The sequence below is a fragment of the Asparagus officinalis genome, chromosome 8 (genome assembly GCF_001876935.1).
Source record: "Asparagus officinalis chromosome 8, Aspof.V1, whole genome shotgun sequence".
NCBI classification, from domain to species: Eukaryota; Viridiplantae; Streptophyta; class Magnoliopsida; order Asparagales; family Asparagaceae; genus Asparagus; species Asparagus officinalis.
Window position 1 is genome coordinate 8,533,964 of NC_033801.1, and position 27,682 is coordinate 8,561,645.

At 37.7% G+C, this 27,682-nt stretch overlaps 1 protein-coding gene across 1 annotated transcript; it reads right to left on the reverse strand.

The window, feature by feature from the left end:
* LOC109819671 (SWR1-complex protein 4) lies at positions 380-27,645 on the reverse strand. Its single transcript, XM_020385481.1, has 14 exons — positions 27,331-27,645; positions 27,200-27,265; positions 26,573-26,632; positions 26,428-26,484; positions 24,528-24,657; positions 6,644-6,711; positions 6,457-6,549; positions 6,254-6,301; positions 4,052-4,162; positions 3,743-3,838; positions 1,399-1,467; positions 1,065-1,122; positions 919-953; positions 380-827 (listed from the first exon to the last, which is right to left on the reverse strand). The coding sequence occupies exons 1-14, from the start codon at positions 27,541-27,543 to the stop codon at positions 750-752; spliced, it is 1,182 nt and encodes a 393-aa protein (XP_020241070.1). The 5' UTR covers positions 27,544-27,645; the 3' UTR covers positions 380-749.

Genomic DNA, 27,682 nt, shown 5'->3' on the forward strand with positions numbered 1-27,682 from the left:
ACTTACTTAAAAAATTTGCACTCATTCGAAACGAACAAAATTTGATTAAAAAAAAGTGAATTATAGCATATAAAAATTATGAATTTTAATGTACACAACAAATTTTTATTCAAAATAAGAAAAATTTGTTCAAAATCATGGGGTTACAGCTTACAAAAATCTTCAACGTACACAACAATTTGTATAGTTCAAAACAAACTAGAGCTAACAAAACTCTTGAATTTTTAAATATACTTAGTTAACTAACATCAAGTTGAAACTAACAAAAAAGAAAAAAGAAAAAAATCAAGATTATTAAGTCATCTAATAATTTCTAATGAATTACAAAACCATGATTGCAGTTATAACACACAACATCGTTCATTTTCGTTCATCTTTGATGAATTACAAAATAAAAAGCAATCTTACGGCTTAATTAACATCCAACCAAAATGCCTTTGCCCCCTGTATTTTGAGGTATTTGCCTTTCCCGCCTCCTTTCACAACTAAAGGAAATTTTTTTTTTAAAACCTAATCGCAGCTTCTGAGAATGTGACAATCTTGATAGTTAAATTATGTAACCATAACTAGGCAATTATCACATGTAAGCAACAGCCAACAGGAAGGTGAGTAGGCTATACATGAACTAAGCTAAAAAGAGCTTGGTTTTCCTTTTAGCTACTACAACACAAAAGCTACTCAGCACCAAGATTACATTGATTGGTGAATAATTTATAAACACAATGAAAATGTTGCACGTGAAAAGATCATCAATCGGAAGCCTTTAGCTTCCTTGGTCTCTTAGATTGCGGAGGTGATGGTGGAGCATCGATAAATCTTCCAGACGCCTTAAAATCATAAACGTCAGAAACAAAGTTAGAACATGGACCTCTTAAAATCATAAAATTTGAGAATAAAATTAGGTTCAGGTGTAGTGACCTTGCGCTTGTGATCCCTTTTGACTGTTCGCTCGCCTGAAAACACTAATGCAAATGCATCATTGTTCATATAATAGCTTTCCATTATTAATAATGAAAAGAACAAATTATTAAACATAAATATTACACCATAATTTTCAAAGTTACCTCCAAAACCAGCAGATTCCGGGACAAATGTTCTATCCATGTCTCCACGATAAGACCGCTGCAAAATAGAAATCAAGTTATCGGAACATAATTAAAGATAGAATGAAATTGCGATTGTCATGTATCCAGCGACTTTCAAAAGCAAATAGAACTAAATACTTCAGTACAATGGCAACAACATAGGCAACATTTATATAGAAAATATAAAATAGAAATATATATGCCACATCCCACCAGGTGATGCATTTTTCTGAAGGAAGTATCATGGATTAGATGCTTTCAGACTATACTACGATATAAATTTGCTGAACAAAGAACTGTGGCTAACACGTACCTTAGGAGTGCTTGATGCTTCTGTATATGAACTATCACGGTTTGCAGCTTCAGCATCTCTATTTTGCACCTGTCATAGAACAAATGGAGGTCATGGGAAGATGGCAAATAAAAATGATTTCATAGCTTTAGTTCAATGCAATATTTACTCTACTGGAAGTTAAAATAAGTCCTTTCAAGTTAAGCAGACAAGATAGCTCCACATAGTGAATAAGTGAAAACCAAAAGCCATGTATACCCAAAAAAATGGTATCTTTGCCTCTATTTTATGATATTATTCAATATCATAAAATAGAGATCATTGAGGTAGAAGGCTAGAACCATCTGCATGAAAAGCAGCAAATAGTAAAAAAGAATACTAAAATTTAAAGTTCAATGAAAAATAGATAGGCATATATCGTGATGATTTCAGCTCTGTTTCTTCAGTGCTAATATAAATATTATAAGGTGGAAACTATGTAAGTGCTCTAATTAGCACTAGTTCATAAAGCAGGCAAATATCTTTCCTGATCAAACCTTTCATCTAGAAAGAGAAGATCTCAACTACATTTTAACTGCGCTCCCTTCAAGGTTTGCAAATTGCTCGAAACAGATAACAGACTCTTGAGATGGGAACTACCGGAACAAACTCCAGATTTTATGTAGCTGAAGTTTCTACATTAGGAAAAAATCTCTCAGGAGACTGTAATAGAATAATAAGAGGATTTTCTAGCAGCTGAAAAACACTACAGTCTAATAGGAAAAGGAAAAATCAATATTTTGAAGTATAAAGCAAATTAAAGAAGTCTCCTATATTGAAAATATGCAAACCAAAACCTATTTGCAGTTAGAAATAGGTAAGGATAGAAATACAAATTTGGAGACCATGGACATTTGTGGTGAATTGGAACTAAGAAAGAAAAGACGGTCAATATTACAGCTTTGCACCCAGGAAAACAAATTAAAAATTAAGCTACTTTCTCGAAATTTAGGATGTAGAAGAGGCAAGAATTGCCGGCAGAGCTAGGAAAAAAGGTGAAGCAAAATTGTTGCCAGCGAATAACGAACATTGTTACAAATAGATAATAGTATTTGGTGAGAACAATATGTACTATTATGATTTCTTAGAAAAACGAATCAAACAGGTTGCAGAAACAGGAAACTGCTAACTATCCCTTGGATCAACAAGCCTCCCCACCATTCAAACCAAAAGAAACCTACTCGTGACTCATATGAAACTACATTAACAGTAACGTCAAGAAACAATAGATAACTGATAGGATATACTTGATGGACCATAAGGAACAAAAGATGACTCAAACTGATTACAATGACTAATTTGATACTCTATAAAAATATCTGAATGCAAGCAGGAGCTCAATGACCCAAAAAAAATGAAAAAAATAATAATAATAATAAGGCCAAGCCAAGCTCCACAGCCACACTACAATATCTTACTTACCATTCCATAAAACAGAATGTTCTCGCTTTCCAGTTTATTGCAATTGATTTTGGACTTGTGTACCCTCATATGTAAAACTAGCAAACCAACCATCAACTCAATAGCAGAGCCCCCATGTTTCACTTCCACAACTTTACAACAGAGTTTGTGGCTTTTGAAAAGTTCATATGACAACAGTTATATATGGTAGCTTATTATTTTACAACTTTTTGACATTTAACCAAAACTCTTCTCCATGCCACACTCAAACTTTAAGGCTGCAGAAATCCCTACATTTAATTACTTTAGCCATCAATCCACTTCAAGGTCATACCACTTCATCTGCATGTGCCATGCGTGCCAAATCGACCATCAAGCAACCCTTTGAAATATATATCACTCACACAACCAGCACACATTCAGTTGTGTATCATCATCACATCAAATTTCAATCAACCAGAGATTTTTGAAATAGTTGCACAGTTTAAGTATGGATGGTGGATAATGAATTTTCTATTTGGATGATTGATATGCTTTGAAGAACAAGAAGCAATCATGAGAATATTAGTACATAAAAAATTGCTAGTTGACTGATCACAATAGTATACATTTGAGAAAATATAAACAACTCATTGCCTCGGGTCTAAAATGAACAAAGTGAAGGACCACATATTATTTGGTACAGATTGTTTTTAACTATTGAGGTGCAAGTGACATTTCAAACCTGTGATAAAGGAATTAATATTTCCGGTCAAAATATTAACGGTTTAACCATCAAAGAGCTGCTCGCATGGACAGGTGGCAAAACTTTGGAAGAATATAGAAAGCAAACATAACAAACAGCAAATTATATATAGGTTAAAAAAATGGGATAGATTTAAAGCACAAAGGTTGACATCATATACAAGATAATAGGAATACGAACCTGTTTCTGTAAATTGAGCAGGGTGAGGATTTCTTTACGTAATTCAAGATGTTCTGCACAAACGGATTTTGTCGGGACCTTTGGCTTTAAATGGACCTAGAAAGGAAATGAATAGTGATATGTCAAATGAATCTTTGGAAGAAACAATTTAGATTTCTAAGTCAACAAGACTGACAATTTCAGCTAAAAACTACTAGAGACTGAAAGAAAACAAAAGGTAAAAGCATTAAATTGTTTTTTAATAACTTCTCCAGAAACTAATTAAATAGCCCTATGAAAAAGATTATGTTGGAAGTAACAGAGACAAACCCCAAGATCCTGCAAAGTCTGATCAACTCTCTTGATGGTTCTGAGTCCAGCAGTAGAGCTTGCTGCTTGCACCATTTGCTCAAGAGCGTAACTTCTCAAATAAACCCGCAGCTAAAGATTTTTCATACGAGTAAAAAGATATTATGAATAAGGAATGCAATGCAAAAGAAACTGTGTCACTACAAAAGAAAATATAATAAAAGAGGCATGAAGACAAAAATACCTGATGGAATCATAACCATGCGATAACTTCATTGAGAGTGCCGAGAGGGGTGTTATTAGAAGATATTAGCATGTGAATGATGTTATATTTTTCCTTTAAAACAAACTATCGTCTTCATAAACAATAACAAATAAGTCGGAATGGTAGACTGTCATTTCAAATAATCCATGGTGACTGACATTTTGTACGAGCATGTGCCTGTGAGATGAATGTAAGTCTCTATATCATGTTAACTATACACCTACCTTTTCCATTCTAGTGAAATCCCGATTTTGACTAGCGAATTCTCCGACTAACAAATCAAACAGTTTCCAATAACAATAAAAACTTCTATAGATTGTGAATTTATTAAATCCACTTGCAAATGAACATTCAAGAACATCTAAGAAAGTTTGACATGTTGATCACACATGTAAAGAAAAGAGCCATAACATCTTGTTTCAGGGTTAGGCTGAAACCAAGATAAGTAGAGGAAACCAGTGCCATTTCTTCATATTAATTGTCATGCACGATATTTCCATTTGGAACAGCAAGCACTCTAGCTTCTCCTATCTTCTTTCCAGGCACAGTATTTTAATCAATATTCGGAAAAGGTTTATTGAAACTCACTTTGAAACTTGCTTCGTACTTGCTTCGAAACTTTTTGAGGGGTACATGCTTCAAAACTCAAGAGTGAAGGTATTTATTCCTTGAAGCTTACGCCTCATCGCTTAAAGCATAATTGAAGTGTGCGCTTCGCTCTTCATAAAGCGTTTTGCTTTTGAAGCGCACACTTTAGACATGATGGGAGGATATAGAACAATTTTTTACTGACATTAAAGTGTCTTGTGTATCTTCAATATGACTATGTGGGTATAAATAAGACATGTATGTTATGCATATAGCTTAGTTTATTGTAATTTGCGTCTATACTTCACATATTTAATTATTAATTACTAATCGGAACATTATAGTATTTATTTGTAAATTACCATACCACCATTTATTACATGTTCATAGTGTTTACAAATTTTAAAATTAAAATGCTTAAACTCTTGAGGCTTACGCCTCACACTTTGAAGCTTATGTCTCGCTTCAGTAAAGGGTCAAGCGCTTCACCTTGCGCTTCCTCTTTTTTCAACATTGATTTTAATTGAATGAACTGTTGTTTCTATCCAGGCTTGGGATTCTTACGCTCTTGTAGCATTGAAACACACAACTAGATGAACATTTCAGAATATCTGTTAAATTAGGATACAGTTGTGCACCTAATGCAACAAATAACAATATTTGAGTGGCAAACAATTGTAATTCTGAATTTGTAATCAGCTGGCTGCCCTGCTAGCCCACTTTGCCGCCAAACTCCAGCAAGGCATCATGCAGAGATTTTTCTAAAATATCTTCAAACCTTAAAGTTAAAAATAGTGGTAAATACATGTGGACTATAAGTATCCCTATACCTCATAATGAATTGAAAGAAAAAACAAACTCTAACAGCATGTTTTATCACACAATACATGCAGCAGGAAAGAATAAAGTTCAGCAACTAACAAAGTAAAGAGAGACAACAAAAGCTAGGCAACTTTGTAGTTGCTAGCAATAAAATAAATAGAGTAACAGCAGCTGTACCATGCGAAGGGAAGTGGGAGTTGAAGCACCCTCTGTCGTTGCAGTTAGAGGTCCAGCAGCAGATGATGGCTGAATGTCTTTTCCATAAATTCTAAAACAGTGGTATTTATTGGTGATTCAGCATCTTCATTAGCCTGGGGAAAACATCAACAGTCAGAATACCCCAAAAGCGAAGATAGCATGAGAGATTTATGTCAATAAGTCATAAGAGCAATTTTATAATAAGCTAATGGCATAGGGATATAAAATTTAACACTTCAATATCAAAATTTAGGGAATGTTACATATTTGAAAAAAAGAAAAAAAAGAACTTTTGAGAACGTTCCATATTTGAAAAAAAAATAAAAAAAATAAAAGAAAAGAGCAATTACTTTGCTAGACATGCGTAACTCTGTTATGCGTTTAGCTTCAGCTAGGATCTGAAAGTAGGAAAACTATGTTAGCTTCAAATTCAAAGATATAGGCATCCAAAAGTATATTCAAAACCTGCAAGTAGGAATAACATCCATAAGGCATTCAAAATTCCATGCCCCGTCAGTGCACACAAGAGTTAAAATGTAAGAAGACTTTGTACCTCAGCATCTCTTCGCTCTTGTTGCTTTGTTTGAGAGAATAGTGCTGACAACGCCCGCTTCCTCTCAATCTCATGTGCCATGTTGTAAGATTCCTATAAAGCCATCGGTGCAACCATAGGCACATAGTTCATAAATCAAAATAATGGGAATCATTGTTATAAATAAATTAAGTTAAAGGTAAACAACCTTAACCAGCGGATGCCCAGAAACATCACCAGGAGATGGTGCTCTAGCAAGCAAAAGTGCTCGAGACACTGTCAAGTAGATAAATGTTAGAATAACACGCTATGCGTAACATACTCATAAAATAAACTAGTTACTATCATGGAAAATTGGAAACCATAAATCTGTTGTCATTTTAGTATGAAACTAAAAATGGAAAAACAAAAAACAACAAATAACACTCAGGCTCAGCTGATTTTTCTGTAAGAAACACCAGCAATGGACCACAAAAAGATAAAGTAAGAATTAAGAATTATGAGAGATCTACAATCTACATACGAGGACAAGCTGATATTATAATGACATTCATGGTTTCTAAGGCCATGTAAAACATAAGTAGGCACAACTTTTTTTTTCTAAAATTGATAACATACCTTATAGATCATTCCCGCCTCAAAAAATGTTCAACTCCCAAATCGAGTAAGAGAACAAGGGCAATATATGTTCATATTGTTACTTTTACAGTTTATCCCATACGCAGCTTTTTCTGGTGACAGTAGTGATGTCTGAACCAACAATGCACAGGGTTATTTGCCTACATACCCGTCCCCCCAAAAAATCATAATTGCATATTTACCAACCCCCTTCCCCCAACAAAAAAAAAACATCAAATTTGTGTTACTATACCCTCCAAAGTTAACAATGTTAACGATTAAATGGTGGAAGGGTCACTGGACAAAAATAAACCCCTTCCAGACAAACACAGAGGAATTCATCTTCTCCTACCTCCATACACAGGAGCAACTTTTACCCCCAAACCACCAAATCCAGCGTGACTCTCTCGTCGGGGTGTTCATGATCATCAACAACAACATAAACTGTTGCTGTTGGTCAGCAGCTTAATGCTGCGTCCCAGCAGCAGCAAAGTGCTGCTGCTTGTGGTCAACAACTAAATGCTGCTTAAATGCTGCTGCCAGGAAGCAGCATTTGTCGTTGTGCAGTAGCATGTTGTTTTTATTGGACAGCAACTTTTATCTTTAGAAGGGAATTTATATACAACCTGCCTCATTGAAATTTGAAAGATATCAGAATGCTTAGCTTCTATGGGAGAAGATGCTCTACTGACATTCCTTCCATTTTAAGCGGTGCAGGTTTTTCACGGTGGCATTTTTTATGGTTGGCAATAAGTGAACATGTCAGGAACCGGGCATACGAGAATGCAAAGTTGGATGCTGGAGATTGGAGGGAGCTTGCAACTTTGTAATCACCTCAAGTTGTAAATATATTTAAAGTTTAAACACCTGGGGGTGTTTTAGGTATTTGTTTAAACTCATCTGATAACCTAACACAATAATAAGAAATACTTTGTGGTTAACTGTAGATGGTATAATAACTCAGAATTAAATATTTGGGGGATAAATATGCAATTATAGAAGATTTGAGGGGAAATATGCACATATTGAAGATTTTGGGGATAAAAAGACAAATAACCTCAATGACATTTGGGTTAAGAGCATATACGAATATAAATTTTAGAATTTTGCAAGTATTAATTTGTTCTATTAGCCCAAATTGACTCAAGAAACCTACATAGAACTATATACAATTTAGAATGTATGATCTGCAATTATACAATGTATATTAGTTATAAACCAATCGATTAACAGAGGCAAAATTATCATCAATAGTGTAGAGAAGAAGAACTACAGAACTCAATACCAAATTTCTAAGGGAAAGTGAAACATCTACTCAGTTTTAACTTTGGTTTTGTTAGGATTTAAGCCTCTAACAGATGTAGGATGCATTGACGAAGATTTGGGATTTTGCCATTTTGAATGGCTCTGTCTCATCAAGACAGGCAATTTATAAATATAATATGTCTAAATTCGCCTATCGAATCAGGACATATGATTATGTCTTTGAGGATAAGTCAACAATGCTTCCGTATCTACGCTTAGCTCATAACGGTTCCACTACTCCATAAGTTTGTTCGTTATGCGTCCCACATTAGTCTCCCCTAGTTGAAAGGAGATTGACCCCCAGCTTATATAATTTGAGAAATTGCTCCTCGTTAAACCATTTTATTCTCTTGTGTCTGATGGATTACATGTCCCCATGACATAATTTTAATGATAACAATTGTTTGCGGAAAAAGTTGTTGTATTCATTGCTGCATTCATTACAACTTCGATCGTTACAATGAAACAAAAAGATAGTCTTTTTATAAGACCTTTACACAATGAAAACAAAAGAAATACAACTCCTTTCAAACAAACGCAAGATCTGTTTGTCATCTCTTGCTTGCGTGGGTCTTTGGCCTGTGACGGGGACGTTGATATCCGTGGACCACCGGGCAATCAGATCCGCTCCGAGAAAATCGGGCAGAGCTTCGTCTATCCGCGGAGGGATATAGAAGCAGAACTTCGTCGATCCGCGTGAGATCTAGAAGTTTAAAGTGTCTATCTCGGCTAAGCGAGATATTAGCTCTTCTTAGTATTAACGCCAAGGGCTAATACTAAGGATCGGATGATGAAGGTGCTGATGTAGACCTCTCCTCTTCTTGTTGAAGCGCACGGCCACTCTCCACTGCAGCAGGGCTTCGCCAAGGCTCTCCAAAAATCCCCCTCTCAAAAGCAAGGCCCAAGGGGGCTATTTATAGTGTTTAGGAGTGTGTAGGGGGTAGGTAGGGCGTTGTCCTTTTTGTGAACAGTGCCTGGTTCCCGATTGGTCCGGGTCTTGGTTGTTCCGTAATCCTATCAGCTCACGTAGCTCGTCGATTCACTTCAGTCGTTCGTCGATGTCAATTGGACTCCTGTGGCTCGGATAGTGATGTTCATCGTCGCTCTCTAACGCTGAACCGTTCGTGGAGACCTATAGGCAATTTTTGATGCCTACAGATACCCCCTCCAAAGTGTTCCTGACTCGTTTCTTTTATAGAAGAGGCTGGAATACTTTGGATGTGATTGGTCTGGCCTTCAGTCGGCGTAAGGACCTGTAGTTAGCTTCGACTCTTGGCTCCTTCGATTTTCGGTCCGATGCTTTGACGAATAGCCGAAGTTCTTCCGGCGCTGCGTTTATCGCTTGGCCGTCGTCGGAGTCTCGAGTTTGCAGCTGATGAATTGAGTTCGGCTCGTGTCATTGAGTTGACTTTGAACTACCTCCGCCACATTGTGCTGGCTTAGGGTTTCGGATCCCGGTGTGTTGACTTTTTTGTCGCAACGCGTTGACCGGCGTTGACCTAGGGTTACGCGTTGACCGACGTTGACCCTAGGGTTTTGAATCGTCGAACGTTGATTAGAGCATCTCCAACAGCTTCCCCATCTTCTTGAAATACTCAAATTTGGAGAATATAGAGCTTTTTTTTGTCCAACGGATTCCCCATCTCATTCCACAAAATAGGGAAGGAGGAGAAAAAATAGGGAGCATTCCCCAAATCTGCAGCATTCTCCAAATTTTTTGGGGAGAGCTTTATTATTGTAATAAATGCGATTTTTCAAAATGGGGAAGCTGTTGGAGTTGGAGCAAAAATAATTTGGAGAATATGACTTTTGTTTCTCCATTTTGGAGAAAATTTTGGAGAAGCTGTTGGAGATGCTCTTAGTGTGGACTTTGAATCCTCGAACGTTGACTTTTGTTGCAACGCGTTGACTGGCGTTGACCTAGGGTTACGCGTTGGCCGGCGTTGACCCTTAGGGTTTCGAATCGTCGAACGTTGATTGGTGTGGATTTTGGATCCTCGAACGTTGACTTTTGTCGCAACGCGTTGACTGGCGTCGACCTAGGGTTACGCGTTGGCCGGCGTTGACTCTAGGGTTTCGAATCGCCATTAACACAGTTTATACTCGTACGTTTGCTGGAGTATACACAGTTTAAGCTCTTAAGGTATTGGAGCAAAGCGGTCCCAGGTGTCGGGGCTGCAGGACCAACTGTTAAAGCTGATTCATCTGCATCTGTGGGTTTTATCCTGAATTTGTTGGGTGCTCGAGCCACGAGACCAACTAGTGGAGTTGATGCGTCAATGACTCGCAGTTATAGAATTTTTGGCAAATCCTCAGCCATCAACGGATTTGATGAGCCTTTACCGACTACCGTTTGAGTCGGGCTAGCATGCGGATTGTTTAAGTCCGTTCCGCATGTGACGCTGTGCTAAGAGAGTTAACGCTCTTAGTGCTACGATATTGAATACGTAGACTTCGTCTTTCTCACGGGAATAGACTACCCGGCAACGCGTGTTAGGCGTTGACTTTAGGATTTTTGGCTAATCCCCAGCCTTCAACGGATTTGATTAGCCTTTACCGACTACCGTTTGAGTCGGGCTAGCATGCGGATTGTTTAAGTCCGCTCCTATGTGACGTTTAAGCTAAAAGAGTTAACCCTTTTAGTGCTACGATATTGAATACGTAGACTTCGCCATTGTTACGGGAATAGGCTACCCGGCAACGTGCATTAGACGTTGACTTATCCCTACTTAGGCTTCGGGACAAAATTCCCCGTGCGTGTGAGGCACGGATTACGGTGTTATCAATAACATCCTGCCACAATGTTGAATATGTGGTCTTTTGTCCTTTTTACGGTCAAAGACTAACCGGCCATGTGTGTTAGACATAGGCTTTGGGATTTTTGGCAAACCCCCAGCCATCAACGGGTTTGACGTGCCTTTACCGATTACCGTTTGAATCGGGCTAGCATGTGAATTATTAAAACCCGTTTCACATGTAACGTTGTGCTAAGAGAATTGCTTCTCTTAGACTTAATGCTATGATTTTGAATACATAGACTTCGTCTTTCTCACGGGAATAGACTACCCGGCAACGCGTGTTAGGCGTTGACTTATCCCTACTCAGGCTTCGGGATAAAATTCCCCGTGCATCGAGTGCCCGGATTTGACAATCGTGTCTTTTCTAAAAGCAAAGACAGATTGAGAAACGGGAGAGGAAGAATTTTATATTCTATCTCCCGATTTGAAAGTGGACCTCTCGTTCATTGGAGGAATCGAGAGGGGATTTTGGCTTTGGTCCTAACTTTTACAGGTTTGACCAGAAAGCAAAGAAAGTGGAATACGGGTAGCGAAGAAAGTGCCAACTCGTATTATCACTCACAGGGAGGCTTTTAATGCTAGGCGTTTAGGACCTAGCACGTTAAGTCTGAGAAATACCGACGGGCAAATGGAAACGTTGGTGGATCCCCTGTCGTTTAATTTGATCAGCGGATGGTTTGGTGAGGAAAGATTAACCTATCAGAAGATTAGATCTCATCTCAAAAAAGTAACTCCTAAGAGTTAGAGAATTTTGATAAGAATAAGAAGAGACATTCTAACCTTCAGAGTTCAAATGTGAATTTCTTATTCATCAATTCCGCAATGACCGGGTTATCCCTAAGAATATCCATGTGGTATTCTTCCGGGAACTTCCCGATACGTTGGTTTATCCACCCCCAGCTTTTCTCTTGGAACTGGGTTTGACTTTGTTATCCGACCGGGTTATCCTTAAGAATATTAGTATAATATCCTCCAGGAACTTCCCGTCAATGGTAGGAAATAGTTTAGACTCGTATACCTATTGGAGTATGTAGAGAGCAGTTTAACCTCATGCACCTGTTGGAGGATTGAGAAACAGTTTATACTCATGTATTCTTTGGAGTGTCAAGAAGCAGTTTATACTCTTATACTTATCGGAGTGCTGCCGTTCTCAATTGGCTTATCCTAGCATTATAACGCCGGCTTCAACCAAGGTTTGGATGCTATTCTTTAAAGCAGAACAAGCCTTGGTGGGATGAAGAATCCTCCTGTGGTACGCGCAGTACGTAGGTTCCGCAGAATCGTCAGCTTCCTCCTGATTCATGATGGGCGGGAGCTTGATTTTGTTGTTTTCGAGAAGGGTCTCGAAGATAGCTGGAACGTCTTCGTCTTTGAACGAGTACTCGTTTTGGAGCGTCTCGTCCGAATTCTCCTGCTGTTCCCAGGACTGCTGTTGCGACGTTTGATTATCGTCAATAACCGTTGCAGGTGCGTCCCCTTCATCATGAGGTACGAGACTCGAATTCAGAGGGCTAACCATCGGTTGGCTCCTCTCGGCTTTCTTCCTTTTGAGGAATCGTTCGGCCTGTTCTCCTCGCACCTTCAGCTCTTTCCAGGTATTGAGCGGCTCTGTTCCCAAAACGTCCAAGATGTTAATGGAGAGGTTGTTCTGACAAGTCTGCAAGATGAATTCCTCCGTGACGGGATCCTTGCAGTTCATCGCCTGGTTGCGGAAGCGTTTGATGAAGGTATCCACCGGCTCTCCGTCTTTTTGCTTCATATCGAAGAGTGTCCTGATCGACACTTCGATGTCATCATCGAAGAAATGGGCGAGGAACATGTTTTCCAGGTCCTCCCAGCTGTTGATGCTTCCGGACTTGAGACGGCGGTACCAATCGAAGGCGGGCCCGCGAAGGGTGCCAACGAATGACCGAACCATCAAAGGCTCATTGCCAGAAATCACCCCCAAGTGGGACTTGAAGTAGATTAGATGCGGAGTGGGCGAGCCCTTCCCGCCGAACGGCGTGAAGTTGATCAGGTTAAACTTCGCCGGATACGGGATCGAATCCCACTTCCTCGGGTAAGGACACGGAATGCCGGTCCTCTTCACCTCCCGAACAAACATTAGGGCTTCGATTTTTCTTTCGAGCTCCTTTATCTTTTCGGCCTCACCCATATCCTGTTTTGGATAAGTTTCGAGAGGAATCATACGGCCACCCCCAGTGTTGTCACTACTGGTGGGTCCACCCCCAGCGCTATCGTCACTGGTGGGTCCACCCCCAGCATTGTTATTTTTAGTGGGGCCACCCCCAGTATTCTTGGGTGGTGCGTTGGCCATCTGGGTGCGACGGCTGGATTCCACTAGCTGGTTCGACAAAGCTCGGATTTGTTGGTCGTGCATTTGTCTCATCTCTTGCATAGCCATTTCCATTTCGAATTTGAAGATTTCCTTCTGCTTAGTCAGGGCCTCTTCAATAATTTTGGCTATCTGTTCGGTGTTGGCCATGCACACCTCTCGAGCTTGCCCTATGCTAGACGTTATGTCGTCGGAGGCGAGCGCGGAGTAAGAATCTGAGAACTCATCATCGGAATGGACTTCTTCATGGATCCCACGGTCGTCGTTATCTCCGACGGCTTCTAGCTGAAGCTGAGCTATTCCCGAATTGACCCTGCTTCCTAAAGAGAAATTAGGGTCGGAGCCACTTGAAATGATTGGAGATTTTCCCTTGTTGACCATGTTGATGGTAACTTCTAGGGGTTCATCATCTCGAGCAATCGATCCTCTTTGGTGGGAACGCCTTGATTTGGGCTTCGTCATTCCGTCGGAAATTCCCTCGAATATCGAGACCCTCTGCGGAGCGATCTTGGGGCAGCTACAGGTTGATAATACTGCCCTGATAAATTTGGTACACGGACAGTGAGAATCCGCTTCCCGGGTGTTTCTCTTTCGAGATTCATCCGCACCCCCAGCCTGATAGTATAACTCACTGACTTTGCAGTCGGAGTAACCTATCGGCTGCTCACAGGGGTTCTCAGGTATAACGCGTTCGTCTGTCCGACGCGTCTTCTTCTGAGTAATCACTACCTTGCTGGCCTCTGCAAGAGTCGCACGTTCGGAATCACACCTTTGTGAGGGTGAAACCTTAACGGGCTCCTGATTTTCTGCACGCATCGTCAAGCGGGTTGTTGCAGAGATCGATTTGTTAGGAGATCGTGTACGACCCCCAGTCTGGATGTTGGCTCGAAACTCCTTCAGCGATCTCCAGCTCCCTTTGACAAGTGCTTTTCCTCGATTCTCGGGTAGAGCACCGATACGATCCTTCGGAGGATAGAGGATTCGTGAACTTGGGGAAATCCACGCTGCGGTGGGGCTTTACCGAAGGTTCGGGACCTGAAATGGACGAATGTTGGAGAGCAATATTACCTGCTTTTACCTTAGGCGTTGATTTGGCCTTTGGCACCCAAACTTGTTTGGATCTCGGCGATCCATTAACTGCCTCTCCCTTTTGCATTTCTCGTACTTTCTATACCAGGGCTCGGGCATGCGCACGCAAGGCGCGGCGCTTCTGGATTCGCTCCTCGAGAGTAGAACGGGTTCTTTTGACATGAACCCATTTGTTCGTTTCTGTTTTGGAGGAGGGGCTGGTTGTTTGCCGTTGTTGCTCTTGGCGATGTCTGAACTTGAGATCTTCATTATAGGAGGGGCTGGTTGTTTGCCGTTGTTGCTCTTGGCGATGTCTGAACTTGAGATCTTCATTATAGCAGATTCCGTCCATCGGCTCCAAAGCTTTGGCCAGCTGACGAGCAAGGCTTTGACGCCGTCTTTGTCGCGCTCTCTTTGACAATGTTGGGGCGTCTTCAGAAGCTATCTCCTCGGCGGAAGAGGAGTCCGGCTCTGCGATCTTGACCACGTTGGACGACGCGGGGACGTTACGTGGTGCAAGTGCAGAGGAAGAGTCCGGACCTGCGATCTTGACCACGTTGGACGACGCGGGGACGTTACGTGGTGCAAGTGCAGAGGAAGAGTCCGGACCTGCGATCTTGACCACGTTGGACGACGCGGGGACGTTACGTGGTGCAAGTGCAGAGGAGGAGTCCGAACCTGCGATCTCGACCACGTTGGACGACGCGGGAACGTCACGTGGTGCAAGTGCAGCGGCGGTAACGGGGTCTTGGATTTTTGAGCCGAAGGACCTGCAAACATTTATGAAAGAGGTTACCTTTCTGTACCCGTTTGGAGAGGCGGGTCTGGGGGACGTCACGTGGTGCAAGTGCAGCGGAGGCAACGGGGTCTTGGATTTTCGAGCCGAAGGACCTGCAAACATTTATGAAAGAGGTTACCTTTCTGTACCCGTTTGGAGAGGCGGATCTGGAGGAGGAAGAGAGGCCTTCTTTGAACTGTTGTCGATCGAGCTCGTATTCTTCATTCACCTGGATCTCGAATGCCGGTTGCGTCACGACGGCGTCGGTAGCGATGTCGTTGGCTCCCACTGTGATCGCCAGCTTGTTTGCGGAAAAAATTGATGTATTCATTGCTGCATTCATTACAACTTCGATCGTTACAATGAAACAAAAAGATAGTCTTTTTATAAGACCTTTACACAATGAAAACAAAAGAAATACAACTCCTTTCAAACAAACGCAAGATCTGTTTGTCATCTCTTGCTTGCGTGGGTCTTTGGCCTGTGACGGGGATGTTGATATCCGTGGACCACCGGGGCACTCAGATCTGATCCGGATAAATCGGACAGAGTTTCGTTGATCCGCGTGAGATCTAGAAACTTTCTGATCCGGATAAATCGGACAGAGCTTCGTCTATCCGCGGAGGGATATAGAAGCAGAGCTTCGTCGATCCGCGTGAGATCTAGAAGCTATAAGCGTATACCTCGGCTAAAGCGAGGAACAATTTATTCATAATGTGAATCACTATGTGTGTTATACAAATGCACTAACATTTAAATGTAGTTTTCAACATCAAATATGAACAAGTGCAAGATGAGTTCAATGCATTATGAAGTAATGAAGATGAAGAACAAATACATCAATGTAATTTTTACATTTTTCTTTACTTAGAAATATTGTACAAGCCTTGATCACTCACACACACACATAGAAATTAGAACACACTAACACAGGCTTAGTATGTTGGTTAACAATAGAAATCTCCTATGTTAACCATTAGAATATTTAGTTAATCATTGAGTCTAAAAATATTTCATACATAATATTTTTTACCCTTAGTAGTCGACTAATTAGAATAATAGTCGACTATTGTAGTCTAAGTTCAAGATATAAGTTTCTGTAAAACTACAGAGTAGTCGACTACTAAGAATTATAGTCGACTACTCAGCTTTGAATTTTGATTTACAGAACTTCAGTTTTACAGAGTAGTCAACTACAAGTAAATATAGTCGACTACTGAGCTTTGAAAATTGTTTTATAGAACGTTTATTTTACAGTGTAGCCGACTACTAACAATTATAGTCGACTACTGATATTTGATTTTTGTTTTCCAGACTTTCTGTAATACAGAGTAGTCGACTACTAAGAAGAATAGTCGACTACTAAGTTTCAGTTTCTAAATTCCAGACTTTCTGTATTACAGAGTAGTCGACTACTATGCATTATAGTCGACTACTAATGTAGTTTTTCTGAACGTTAATGTTTGAATCATTGACAGTTTATAACCGTTTTTAAACGTTTTTAAAGTTTAAAAACTTGTCTTTTCAAAGGCTATAAAAAGTTACATGTTCAGAAAAATGATACATGATTATATACCCATAAGCTTCATTCTTTGTGCATTTTTCAAAAGTCAAAAACTTCAGATTTCAGAAAGTTTTGAGAAAAAGATCTTTACTGAAATTGCCTTTGATCATCATTCAAAATACATATTATTTAAGCAATTTTCAGAGGTTAAAATTATTCCTAAGCCACTGCTACACAACACTTCAAATCAAGGCTTATAAGAATTGAGTTGTTTAATTCAAGTAAAGTTCTCTCGGTTTGAGAGAGATTGATCTCTTGGTGTAGAGATCAGTGTGCAATTGGCAAGGGACTGTCAATTGGTGTTGCAATTTGCAGGGACTTACAAATTGGTCAGGTTTGATTTTAATTTTGTACTTGATTCAAAATTATAATGAAAATCTTAAGCGGGATTTGCTTGGGGACTGGATGTACACCAGATTGGTGGAACCAGTATAAAAACTCTTGTTTGTGATTGTGATTTTCTGAGATTGTTGCTATTCTTTCTTTGTAATTTATAATCTACTTTGCATAATTTTTAAAAGAATATTATTCACCCCCCTTCTAGTGTTCTAGTGTATCTTTTTCAGATCCTATATTTGGTATCAGAGCGAGGTAAAAGATGACATCAACAAATACATCACAACTCAAAGATGGTCATTCTACAAATCGTCCACCAATGTTCGATGGATTGAACTACAACCTCAGATTTTTCCAAATTTAGTTTTTCAGCATATTGGATTTAAACCCATTATACCCTAAACCTAATATCCGTTTCACTTAAATAAAATTCATCTCAACCATTGATTTTGACCCTATAAATCCTAGTTACGTATTTAAGAGAAAATCTTCACCATTCATTTGTTCTTAATTTAATCCTAACCATACAAATTATAATTTTTATTCTAAAGAAAAATCAAAAACACAAAACCCATCTTCTTCTTCTCATAACCGATCTCTCTTCTTCCCCTCTTCAGAACTCATTGAATCCAAGTTGAGGCATCATCAGATTTTTGTTTTTCTTCTCAAAATCTTCATCAAATACATTGGTTTCTTCAGTCTGACAGTTTCTGTAGTCGACTACATCCAGTAATAGTCGACTAATCTTAGTGTTTCATCTGTTTTTGGTAATTTCTCAACTTGATCTTTCTTATCTTTTGGTATATTTCTGATTTATCATGTCTAGAGCTAAGAAAGCTAAGCAAGTCCATACTAATGTTAACGATGAAATCATCATATATTTAAAAAGTCCTGATTTACTTGAAGAATTTAACAAAATCCACATTTGAAGTTCTTCCAGGACGATTTGTGAAATTTGATGATTTTATCCCATGGAATTTTGGATCATATTTTGAGAATGTGTGGTTGCTTGAATTATTCTCTGCTGAAAATAGAAAACGCACGTATCCTTTTCTGGTTCAATTGTTCTTTACTAATATAGAACATATAGAAACTATTACTGGAACTGAAAAGCTTAGAACTCTTGTCAAAAGAGTAGAAATTGACTTGACTTCGAAGTCAATTGGAAAAAATTTTAACATTCCTTTCCGAGGAGTCTCTCTTAGGTCAATCAGAATGAATGAATCAGAATTGCTATCCAATCATATTTTTCTTCCTGGTTATAGTAAATCATTGAATAATTCAAATAAGCTACGTCCAATTCCTCGTTTCATTGCCCGAATCTTAGCTTATAACCTGTTTCCAAAAACTAAAAGTTTTCATTTCATTTCGCTAGACTTAGCAAAAGCATTATATGCTATAATGAGGAATATCCAAGTTAATTGGACTGAAGTTTATTTTGATAATCTTCTAACAATACCGAAAGGATTTCTTCCTTACGGTGCATTTTTAACGAAAATCTTTGATAAATTTCATGTTGATATTGAGTCTAAAAATTCTGTCGTTCGTTCCATTGAATTCTTTGATTCTAATGCCCTAACTAGGATGAAATTAACAAACTTTAAAATTCACCAAGATGAACCTCAACATCAACCTAAAACAGAACAACCCTAACCACAAAACACTGATGAAGCTGGACCCTCCTCCTCTCATATTCCACCACTAATACCACAAATGTATGAATCCTCTTGTTTCTCAGATGCACAATACAATACAATGCTAGAATACTAGATTTAGAAGTGGGTCAAAAAGCCTTGTTTGATCAAAATGTGCTCATGCTGAAAAATCAAAAGGCCTTAACCAACAAATTTGATATTCTGGAGAAGAAGTTAGACACAATGAATATGAAGTTTGATACCTTGGATATGAAGCTCGGTGCTTTTTTTCAAGGACATCAACCACCTCCAGCACCTTAGAAGACTAAGCATGCATCATTTAGATTTGGATAATTTTTATGTTTAGTGTTAAAACAATGATAATATGTGTTATGTTGGTTGTTTGAGTTTGAATGTCACAAACTATGTCGTAGTTATTTGTTTTTAAGACATGTAATATGTGTTGTGTTGCTACTATGTTGCTTTAACTTTAGTATGTTTTATGGGATTGAATTTTATGTTGCGTTTATGTTGATTGAAAAGTTAATTCATGTGCTATATATATTTCAAACAGATTATGGTGATGAACATTGTAGAACTTTTGGTTTTTATGGGAAGCATTTGCCTACCTATTTAGATGGGTGAAGTTATGGACTATGTTCATAATCTGGATGATCTGTTTGAAGTGCTAGCTCATGAAGAGGAAATTATGATATGTTTAGGATAGTTATATATTTCTTTTTGTTAATGATAAAGGGGTACAATGTTTTCAGAATTTATGTTTTATAGACTCAACAATATGAATTGTAGACTCTAATGTGCTTTTATGTAGGGGGAGTAAGTATATTTATTTATCAAAGTTTTTATTTTTTAAATATACTTACATATGCATAAATTGTTTATCATCATCAAAAAGAGGAAGAATGTTGGATATCATGTCCCCATGATATAATTTTGATGATAATAATTTATTCATAATGTGAATCACTATGTGTGTTATACAAATGCACTAATATTTAAATGTAGTTTTCAACATCAAATATGAACAAGTGCAAGATGAGTTCAAGGCATTATGAAGTAAAGAAGATGAACAAATATATTAATATAATTTTTACATTTTTCTTTACTTAGAAATATTGTACAAGCCTTGATCACTCTCACACACACATAGAAATTAGAATACACTAACACAAGCTTAGTGTGTTGGTTAACAATAAAAATCCCCTATGTTAACCATTAGAGTATTTAGTTGATCATTGAGTCTAAAAATATTTCATACAATATTTTTTACCCTTAGTAGTCGACTAATTAGAATAATAGTCGACTATTGTAGTCTAAGTTCAAGATACAATATTTTTTACCCTTAGTAGTCGACTAATTAGAATAATAGTCGACTATTGTAGTCTAAGTTCAAGATATAAGTTTCTGTAAAACTACAGAGTAGTCGACTACTAAGAATTATAGTCAACTACTTAGTTTTGAATTTTGATTTACAGAACTTCAGTTTTACAGAGTAGTCGGCTACAAGTAAATATAGTCGACTACTGAGCTTTGAAAATTGTTTTATAGAACGTTTATTTTACAGTGTAGCCGACTACTAACAATTATAGTCGACTACTGATATTTGATTTTTGTTTTCCAGACTTTCTGTAATACAGAGTAGTCGACTACTAAGTTTCTGTTTCTAAATTCCAGACTTTCTATATTACAGAGTAGTCGACTACTATGCATTATAGTCGATTACTAATGTAGTTTTTCTGAACGTTAATGTTTGAATCATTGACAGTTTATAACCGTTTTTAAACGTTTTTAAAGTTTAAAAACTTGTCTTTTCAAGGGCTATAAAAAGGTTATATGTTCAGAAAAATGATACATGATTATATACCCATAAGCTTCATTCTTTGTATATTTTTCAAAAGTCAAAAATTTTAGATTTCAGAAAGTTTTGAGAAAAAGATCTTTACTGAAATTGCCTTTAATCATCATTCGAAATACATATTATTTAGGCAATTTCCAGAGGTTAAAATTATTCCTAAGCCACTGCTACACAACACTTCATAAAATTATTCCTAAGCCACTGCTACACAACACTTCAAATCAAGGCTTATAGGAATTGAGTTGTTTAATTCAAGGAAAGTTCTCTCGGTTTGAGAGAGGTTGATCTCTTGGTCTAGAGATCAGTGTGCAATTGGCAAGGGACTGTCAATTGGTGTTGTAATTTGCAGGGACTTGTAAATTGGTCAAGTTTGATTTTAATTTTGTACTTAATTTAAAATTATAGTGAAAATCTCAAACGGGATTTGCTTGGGGACTGGATGTACACCAGATTGGTGGATCCATTATAAAAACTCTTGTTTGTGATTGTGAATTTTTGAGATTGTTGTCATTCTTTCTTTACAATTTATAATCTACTTTGCATAATTTTTAAAAGAACACTATTCACCCCCTCTAGTGTTCTAGTGTATCTTTTTCAGATCCTACAGCGTCGACCAACATGCGCCTTGTGCCTAGCATTTACTTTCTCACCTTATTATTTAACCTCATCAACAAGGAGTTCTTCTGAGTCAAACAAATGCAAAAGATCTCGTAATTTAGAAGAAATATTGATAGGGCTAGAACCTCCACAATCTTCTTCTCCTTGCTACAATTTGCTCTTACTGCAGTATGAAACATGGCTTCTAGTGCTTGGTTTGTAGAGAATGACTTGTTACATATATTGCAAACATGAGCCTTTTTATCACCAGTTTAATTTGTTTCTAACTATATTCCCTTACCCTTTATTTCCACATTGGAAGGGCTACTCGACTTCTTGAGTAAGGCTACAACATACTCAGCCTAGGCCTTAACATCAATATGATATTCATTGTTTTACTTCTTTTAGTAGATATTTCCCACATCAACTCATTACTACTATCAATCATTTTCCTCTTAACTTCTTCCGTTGAATGTGTTCTCATGTGTCTACGAAAAGCTTCCAATCAGCTCATTAGTACTATCAAACGCTTTTCTCTTAACTTCTTCCATTGAATGTGCTCTCATGTGTCTACAAAAAGCTTCATAAGATTGGAAGGGCCTCACACTGATTTCGCAAGTGTGCATGTATTGGCTCACGATCATGGCGTTATCTTGCAAACCGACCTCTTATGCGTTCTCAATTGTGTTGCTTGTTGTTGCTTCAATACCCTTTACATCTCGAAACTCTTGATCAGGGATAGATTGAGTTTGATTAGTCCCATTACAACCTTAATTCGAGTAATTTGGGTAAGAACTCTTTGACAACATGATATCATCCACAATAAGTTTGAAAATATCATGCACAATAGTCTTTGCTAATCAATCACGATTGTCACTTGGAATCTCAGTCAATGAGGATTTGATCCTCAAGAGGAATCTCGTTGGCAGTTAAATCTTCCTTTTCAGCAACAAACAAGGCATAAAATACTTCTGCATTGTGAGCTTCTAATTGTCCACTATTAAGAACACCTTTTTAGTGGTATTTGTCTTTGATGGCTCCTGTATTCGACATAAAGAATGTAGTCTTCTTTGCTGTTACTTTGGCGCTCTCCACAACTACGTTGTCTTGCCCAAGGGTGAATTGTGATCGCTTAATCTCTCTATGATCATAGTTAGAGTTGGAACTCGGATATCGATTGAACACATAATAATATGCAAGAAGCAAACGAGCTTTCAACAATTCTTTCATCTTCGCCCATAATTGGATTTTATACTTCTGTTGATAGACTCGATCCATACATAATGACACCCACCAAAATTGTTTTGTCCTTTTAAGTCAGTAAGGTACTCGCTTAACGTTTTGTTCTTAGATCCCTAAAAACTCGAAGATTCACTCCACTTCATCAATCCAATCAAGAAAATCTTAACATTTGAGTTTCCAGTTGAAGGACGGAAGATCAACCTTCCTGATGAATCCTCCAATATCATAGATATCCCATCGATAGTCTCAAGACTCTCAATGACCACAATTTTAACACAAGATTTCATACTCATCTCCATTGAATTCATCTTGCAAAGTCGGACCTCGTCCTTCGCTACCATCACAACCAACACAACCAACACAATATCGATCTCGTCCTGAGCCCAAGTGCCTCACCAGTCACCACCAACACAAGTCAACCGACGGAAACCTTCAGATTTGGTTGAAATTCTTACAACTCCGCTCGGGTAATAGGAACCTCATCGTCTACCATTAGATCGTAAAATTAAGGTTCTGATAACAATTAACACAATATGAAAGTTAAAACCTCAGAATCCATCAAAGGGGTGCTCTTTGAATATATGAAGAATCTAGAAAAAAAATTTGAATCCACGAAGATAATAATATATGAGCAATTTTATTGATAAAAAGTGATAAGAACCATCAGGCTTACAATCCTTCTTCCTAAATAGAAAAACTAGGTCTCTTCCCAATATGAATAAAATTCTTGCAAGTTCTTCAAAACTAACTAAAAGACTCTATAATAGAGAAAACAAATCAGTCCAACATGAATCAAAATTGAATTTATTTCCTATCCTAAATTAACTGCAACTTTATTACTAAAAATAAACAAATTGCTAATTATTTTTGGATTTCAGCTAAAAACGAGTACAGTTGATGAAGTTTTAGGAATCTACCAATCCGGTTCGCTCCATCTCGTCAAGATAAGCAATTGACATATATAATATGTCTAAATCCACCTTCCGGATTGAGAATCCACCTTCCGGATTGAGAGATATGATCGTTTTATTACAGGGAAGTCAACAATGCATCCGCATCCGTGCTTGGCTCGTGACGATCGTACTACTCCATGAATTTATTCTTTATGCATCCTACATCACTAACTAGAATGAAACTTGAAGAACCAGAAAAAAACTGTAACAAGCTGGCCTCCAACTGAAAACAAAAACCTTTAGTCATCATGTCTCTTTATGCATGAGACATCCCTTCAACATAGATCAACCACAGCCTGAAAGCAGGTCCTTTGCGCCTAAATTGGATAAGTAACTTTATTATAAGATCATTCTGAATCTCTCACTATACCTATAGTTCTGTTCATTAAATGTAACAAGTTTATACTCACATTGTATTCATTTTCAGAACTTTATGCTAATGACTGTTAGGAGAGGATGAGCTTTCCCAGAAGATAATTGTGATGCTATAAACTTAATAGTGTCTATTAAGTTATTAACTATATAAACAATCTAAGTGATGTGATCTGAGAAGTTCTATAAAACAACATGCAGAGGCTACAATTAGATGGGCTTGTGTCTTGTGAGAATAATAATCAAGAACCTGATTTCACCAAAAACATAAAATTGGTTTACATCAATATAACTATGTGAGAATGGGTGTCATCAAAGGTGTACAATATCCATAAAAAAATTCTTAATTATAAAACATATCTCAAAATATGAAAATGAAACAATATAAGATGACATCTCAATATCAGAAAGAAGCAATCGCCAATCGGCTTTCATGTAATTTACCGTAGAAGTGATAATGGTTAAATCATGTACGCATCTATACGAGGGTAACCTTAAGAAAATTTTACTAGAATCTCAATCAAATCTACTATTGGCAGAGTAGGAATTATAAGTGTAAGTGAAGTAATCCAAACTGAAAGTTATCCAACTAAAGAAAAAGGCAAACATAGATTACCAGCATAGTAGCGACTCTTCAGTTCCTCAACACTTCGAGCTGATGGAAACCTGTCGGCTATTACTACAAAGCGAAGATCAAATCTTTCACACAAATCAAACAACTGATCTGTTTCCTCCTTGGTCCACCCCTAGAAGATATATATAAGAAAATACACAGCAACACTGTTTGAAAATTCAATTTCTACTTAATGAAAAATTAACTTCATAGAGTTACAAGGGTAAGATTTCCAAAAACATATAAAGACAGGAAGGACCACAAAATTAAAGCAACGCTAAGCTACAATAATGTAGAACAGAAATTCTAGAAAGGAAATCATGATGAAATACATCCTAAGCTAAATGTGCAAATCAAACTCTTAGTAGTTACACCAAGAGAAGCTCAAAAAAAATTACATAAGGCAAGATTTTGGAAATAGTATCACTTATTATTAACATTAAGTATCTATCAGTTAAGAAGACCAGGACTAAAGTGTGGAAAGCATTTTATGAAAGATATCCAATATCATTCCGGTGAACATTATAAATCAACTCCAAGTAGATTTAACTTAAGTAGCGGCTTCAAATATTTATTGCCTTGCAGGAGCCATGCAGACATTCGAGGATGTTGATTTGTTGACATTTAAGACCCGCATTCTGCTTATGCAAACAACTTTGAGTACTTCCTTCTATAAGGAAGCAGCGGTCACATTCTCTATACAATCTTTGGTTGCTAGAAGCCTTGTCGACATTCAAAGACTTCGGTTCATTTTCATGTTGCAGACTAACATTCCTCTAACTCAATGACCTCTCAGGTATTTCCTTCGATAAGGAAGCATAAAACACACGCTTCGAAATTCAAACATCCAGAGTGATTCAAAAAATTGTGAAAAGAGACACTTCGACTTCCAAGTTCATCATAAAAGTTCTTCATTCCCATCTAGAAGAGCCTTTTGCAATTAAATAACAGGATAGCCCTTTGACGCATGCCTTGTTCACCATAATGGCCTATACCTATTTTTGAACAGCTGTCATTTTCTTTTTCATATATATGCCGTGAAAAGTAATTAATTTAAATTTTATGGACCTTCAAAGTTTCCTCCTTTAGGTCCTTATGAGATGAGGCAGTCAAAATAATTTACAACCAATCTTACTTCTTACGTATCTGGGCTGGCTACTAAGTTAGTATAGGCCCTTTGAGGTTTTCCCGTATGGAGTTGACACTGAAACATCACCCCAAATCTAATAACATGGTAATTTTTGGGCTTTCTCATTTAATTGTAATTGACCATGAACCATTATGGTAGCTCAAAGTTTATAAAGCCATCAGCATCAGTAGTTATTTGTATGCTTGCCATGTCCTCCTGATTATTGAATATCCCATTTAGTGACTGCCAAAGCCTTGAAAGCTATGTGTTTAATTAATTTACCTAAAGAAATGGCACGGCGCTATTTAACCAAAATGTTACCTGCTGTAAAAATTTACATATAATGAGAACATCAGTAACAATTAGATAGAGTGTACATGGAATATATATAGTAAAATACACTCAATGTTTCGTCTTAACAAGTGCCTTAGTAGTTAATGTAAATTGCAAATGAATCAAAAGAATAAACAAAATATGTTCTAGAAGGGGCTGGAGATCTTATTTTAACAAGTGGCGTAGTTCATGAAAATTGCATACTAATCAATACACACGGCAGGCATCAACTAGTTACCATCTCTTTTGGCTTTTGGACTCTTCATAAAGCAGTTCAACAAACAAACTAACTCAAAACTTAAGAAAATAATCGAGATAGTATAAATCCACCAGTCAAATAATTTTGAAAATAAAAATTTCTCGCGTGACTTAAGAAGTATATGAGTTATGAAATACATTAAAATTAAGAAACTATGCAAATTTGAAGTACCTAGTACCTACAGGATCAATTAAATGCTTATCATATTCCTCATCGGTGTATTTAAGAACGTCCACCTTCTGCATTCACATAAATGTGAGAAAATTAGCAACAAAAACCGGTCCTAATAATCAACAATCTTGAGTATATTGCGCACAAGTCGCTTACCTTGTTGTACTTAGCAAACAAATAATCACCTGTTGGAGGAACACCATTTACAACTCTCACCTAATAAATATAACATCAAGAAAAAGAAAGATATTACAAAGTTAACACAGAAAAGGGTTCATTGCACTTAAATACCCAAAATTTTCATGGTTTTTAACTTCGATGCCCTAAAGTTCAAATGTGCCCAAAAAATACCCTACTACTTCGCTACTTTTAAATTTAATACCTCACATTACATCACCATTCAAAATTTTATTAAAACTCATCATGTGATCAGCATATGATAATATTTGGACATTTATACCCCTACACTGAAAAGAAATCCCCCAAACCCCTTTCTTCTTCCTTCCGCTATTTAACCCTAAACCTGCTGAAATTAAAGCATTAATTCATTTCTTCACTTTCACAAACACAAAAGACTTAAATTTAACATTAAATTGTAGCAAAAAACACCCCCATTAAACAATATAAGCAGCTAAAATATAATTCTGAATGGTGATCAAATGGAGAGTACTAATGTTCTGGCAAACTCTGCGGTATATTTTGGACACATTTTAAAATTCAAAAAAAGTTTATGGTATTAAACTGCAATTAGCCCAAAAAAATGACACAAGTGTAGTTGCATACCCAATGATAAAGCTGCAAATTGTCAGTCCGAGCTGATGAGCTAAAAGGAAGCCATTGCCATGTGATCTGCATAAAGTTATAAAATGTTTAGCAATGAAATCATCGAAACCCTAGAATGTTAAATTTTGGACCTTTTCTTTGTTATCGGGGTTCTGAACACGGCGCTTGAAGTGAGAGATGTCGACAGTGGGCATTAAAGGAGGAAGATTGCCGCCGGTGAGGGCGTAGACCTCTCGAGAGACGCCATCGGGCTTCCTCTGTGATTCCTTCGGAGCTCGAGGCTTCTTCTCTTGGGACGAAGGGAACGAGTTCTTTGGGAGCCCTAGGATGTCCTTAGCATCCATTGACTGTTTGATTTTCTAGGCTTAGGGTTTGTACTGCGACATGGAAATTTTTGGGAAGTCGAAGGAGGGTGGAGACGAGCTTCATAAACGAACGGGTCGGGTCGGGTGAGCTTGAAAGTCAAGTTGTGAACCCATTATA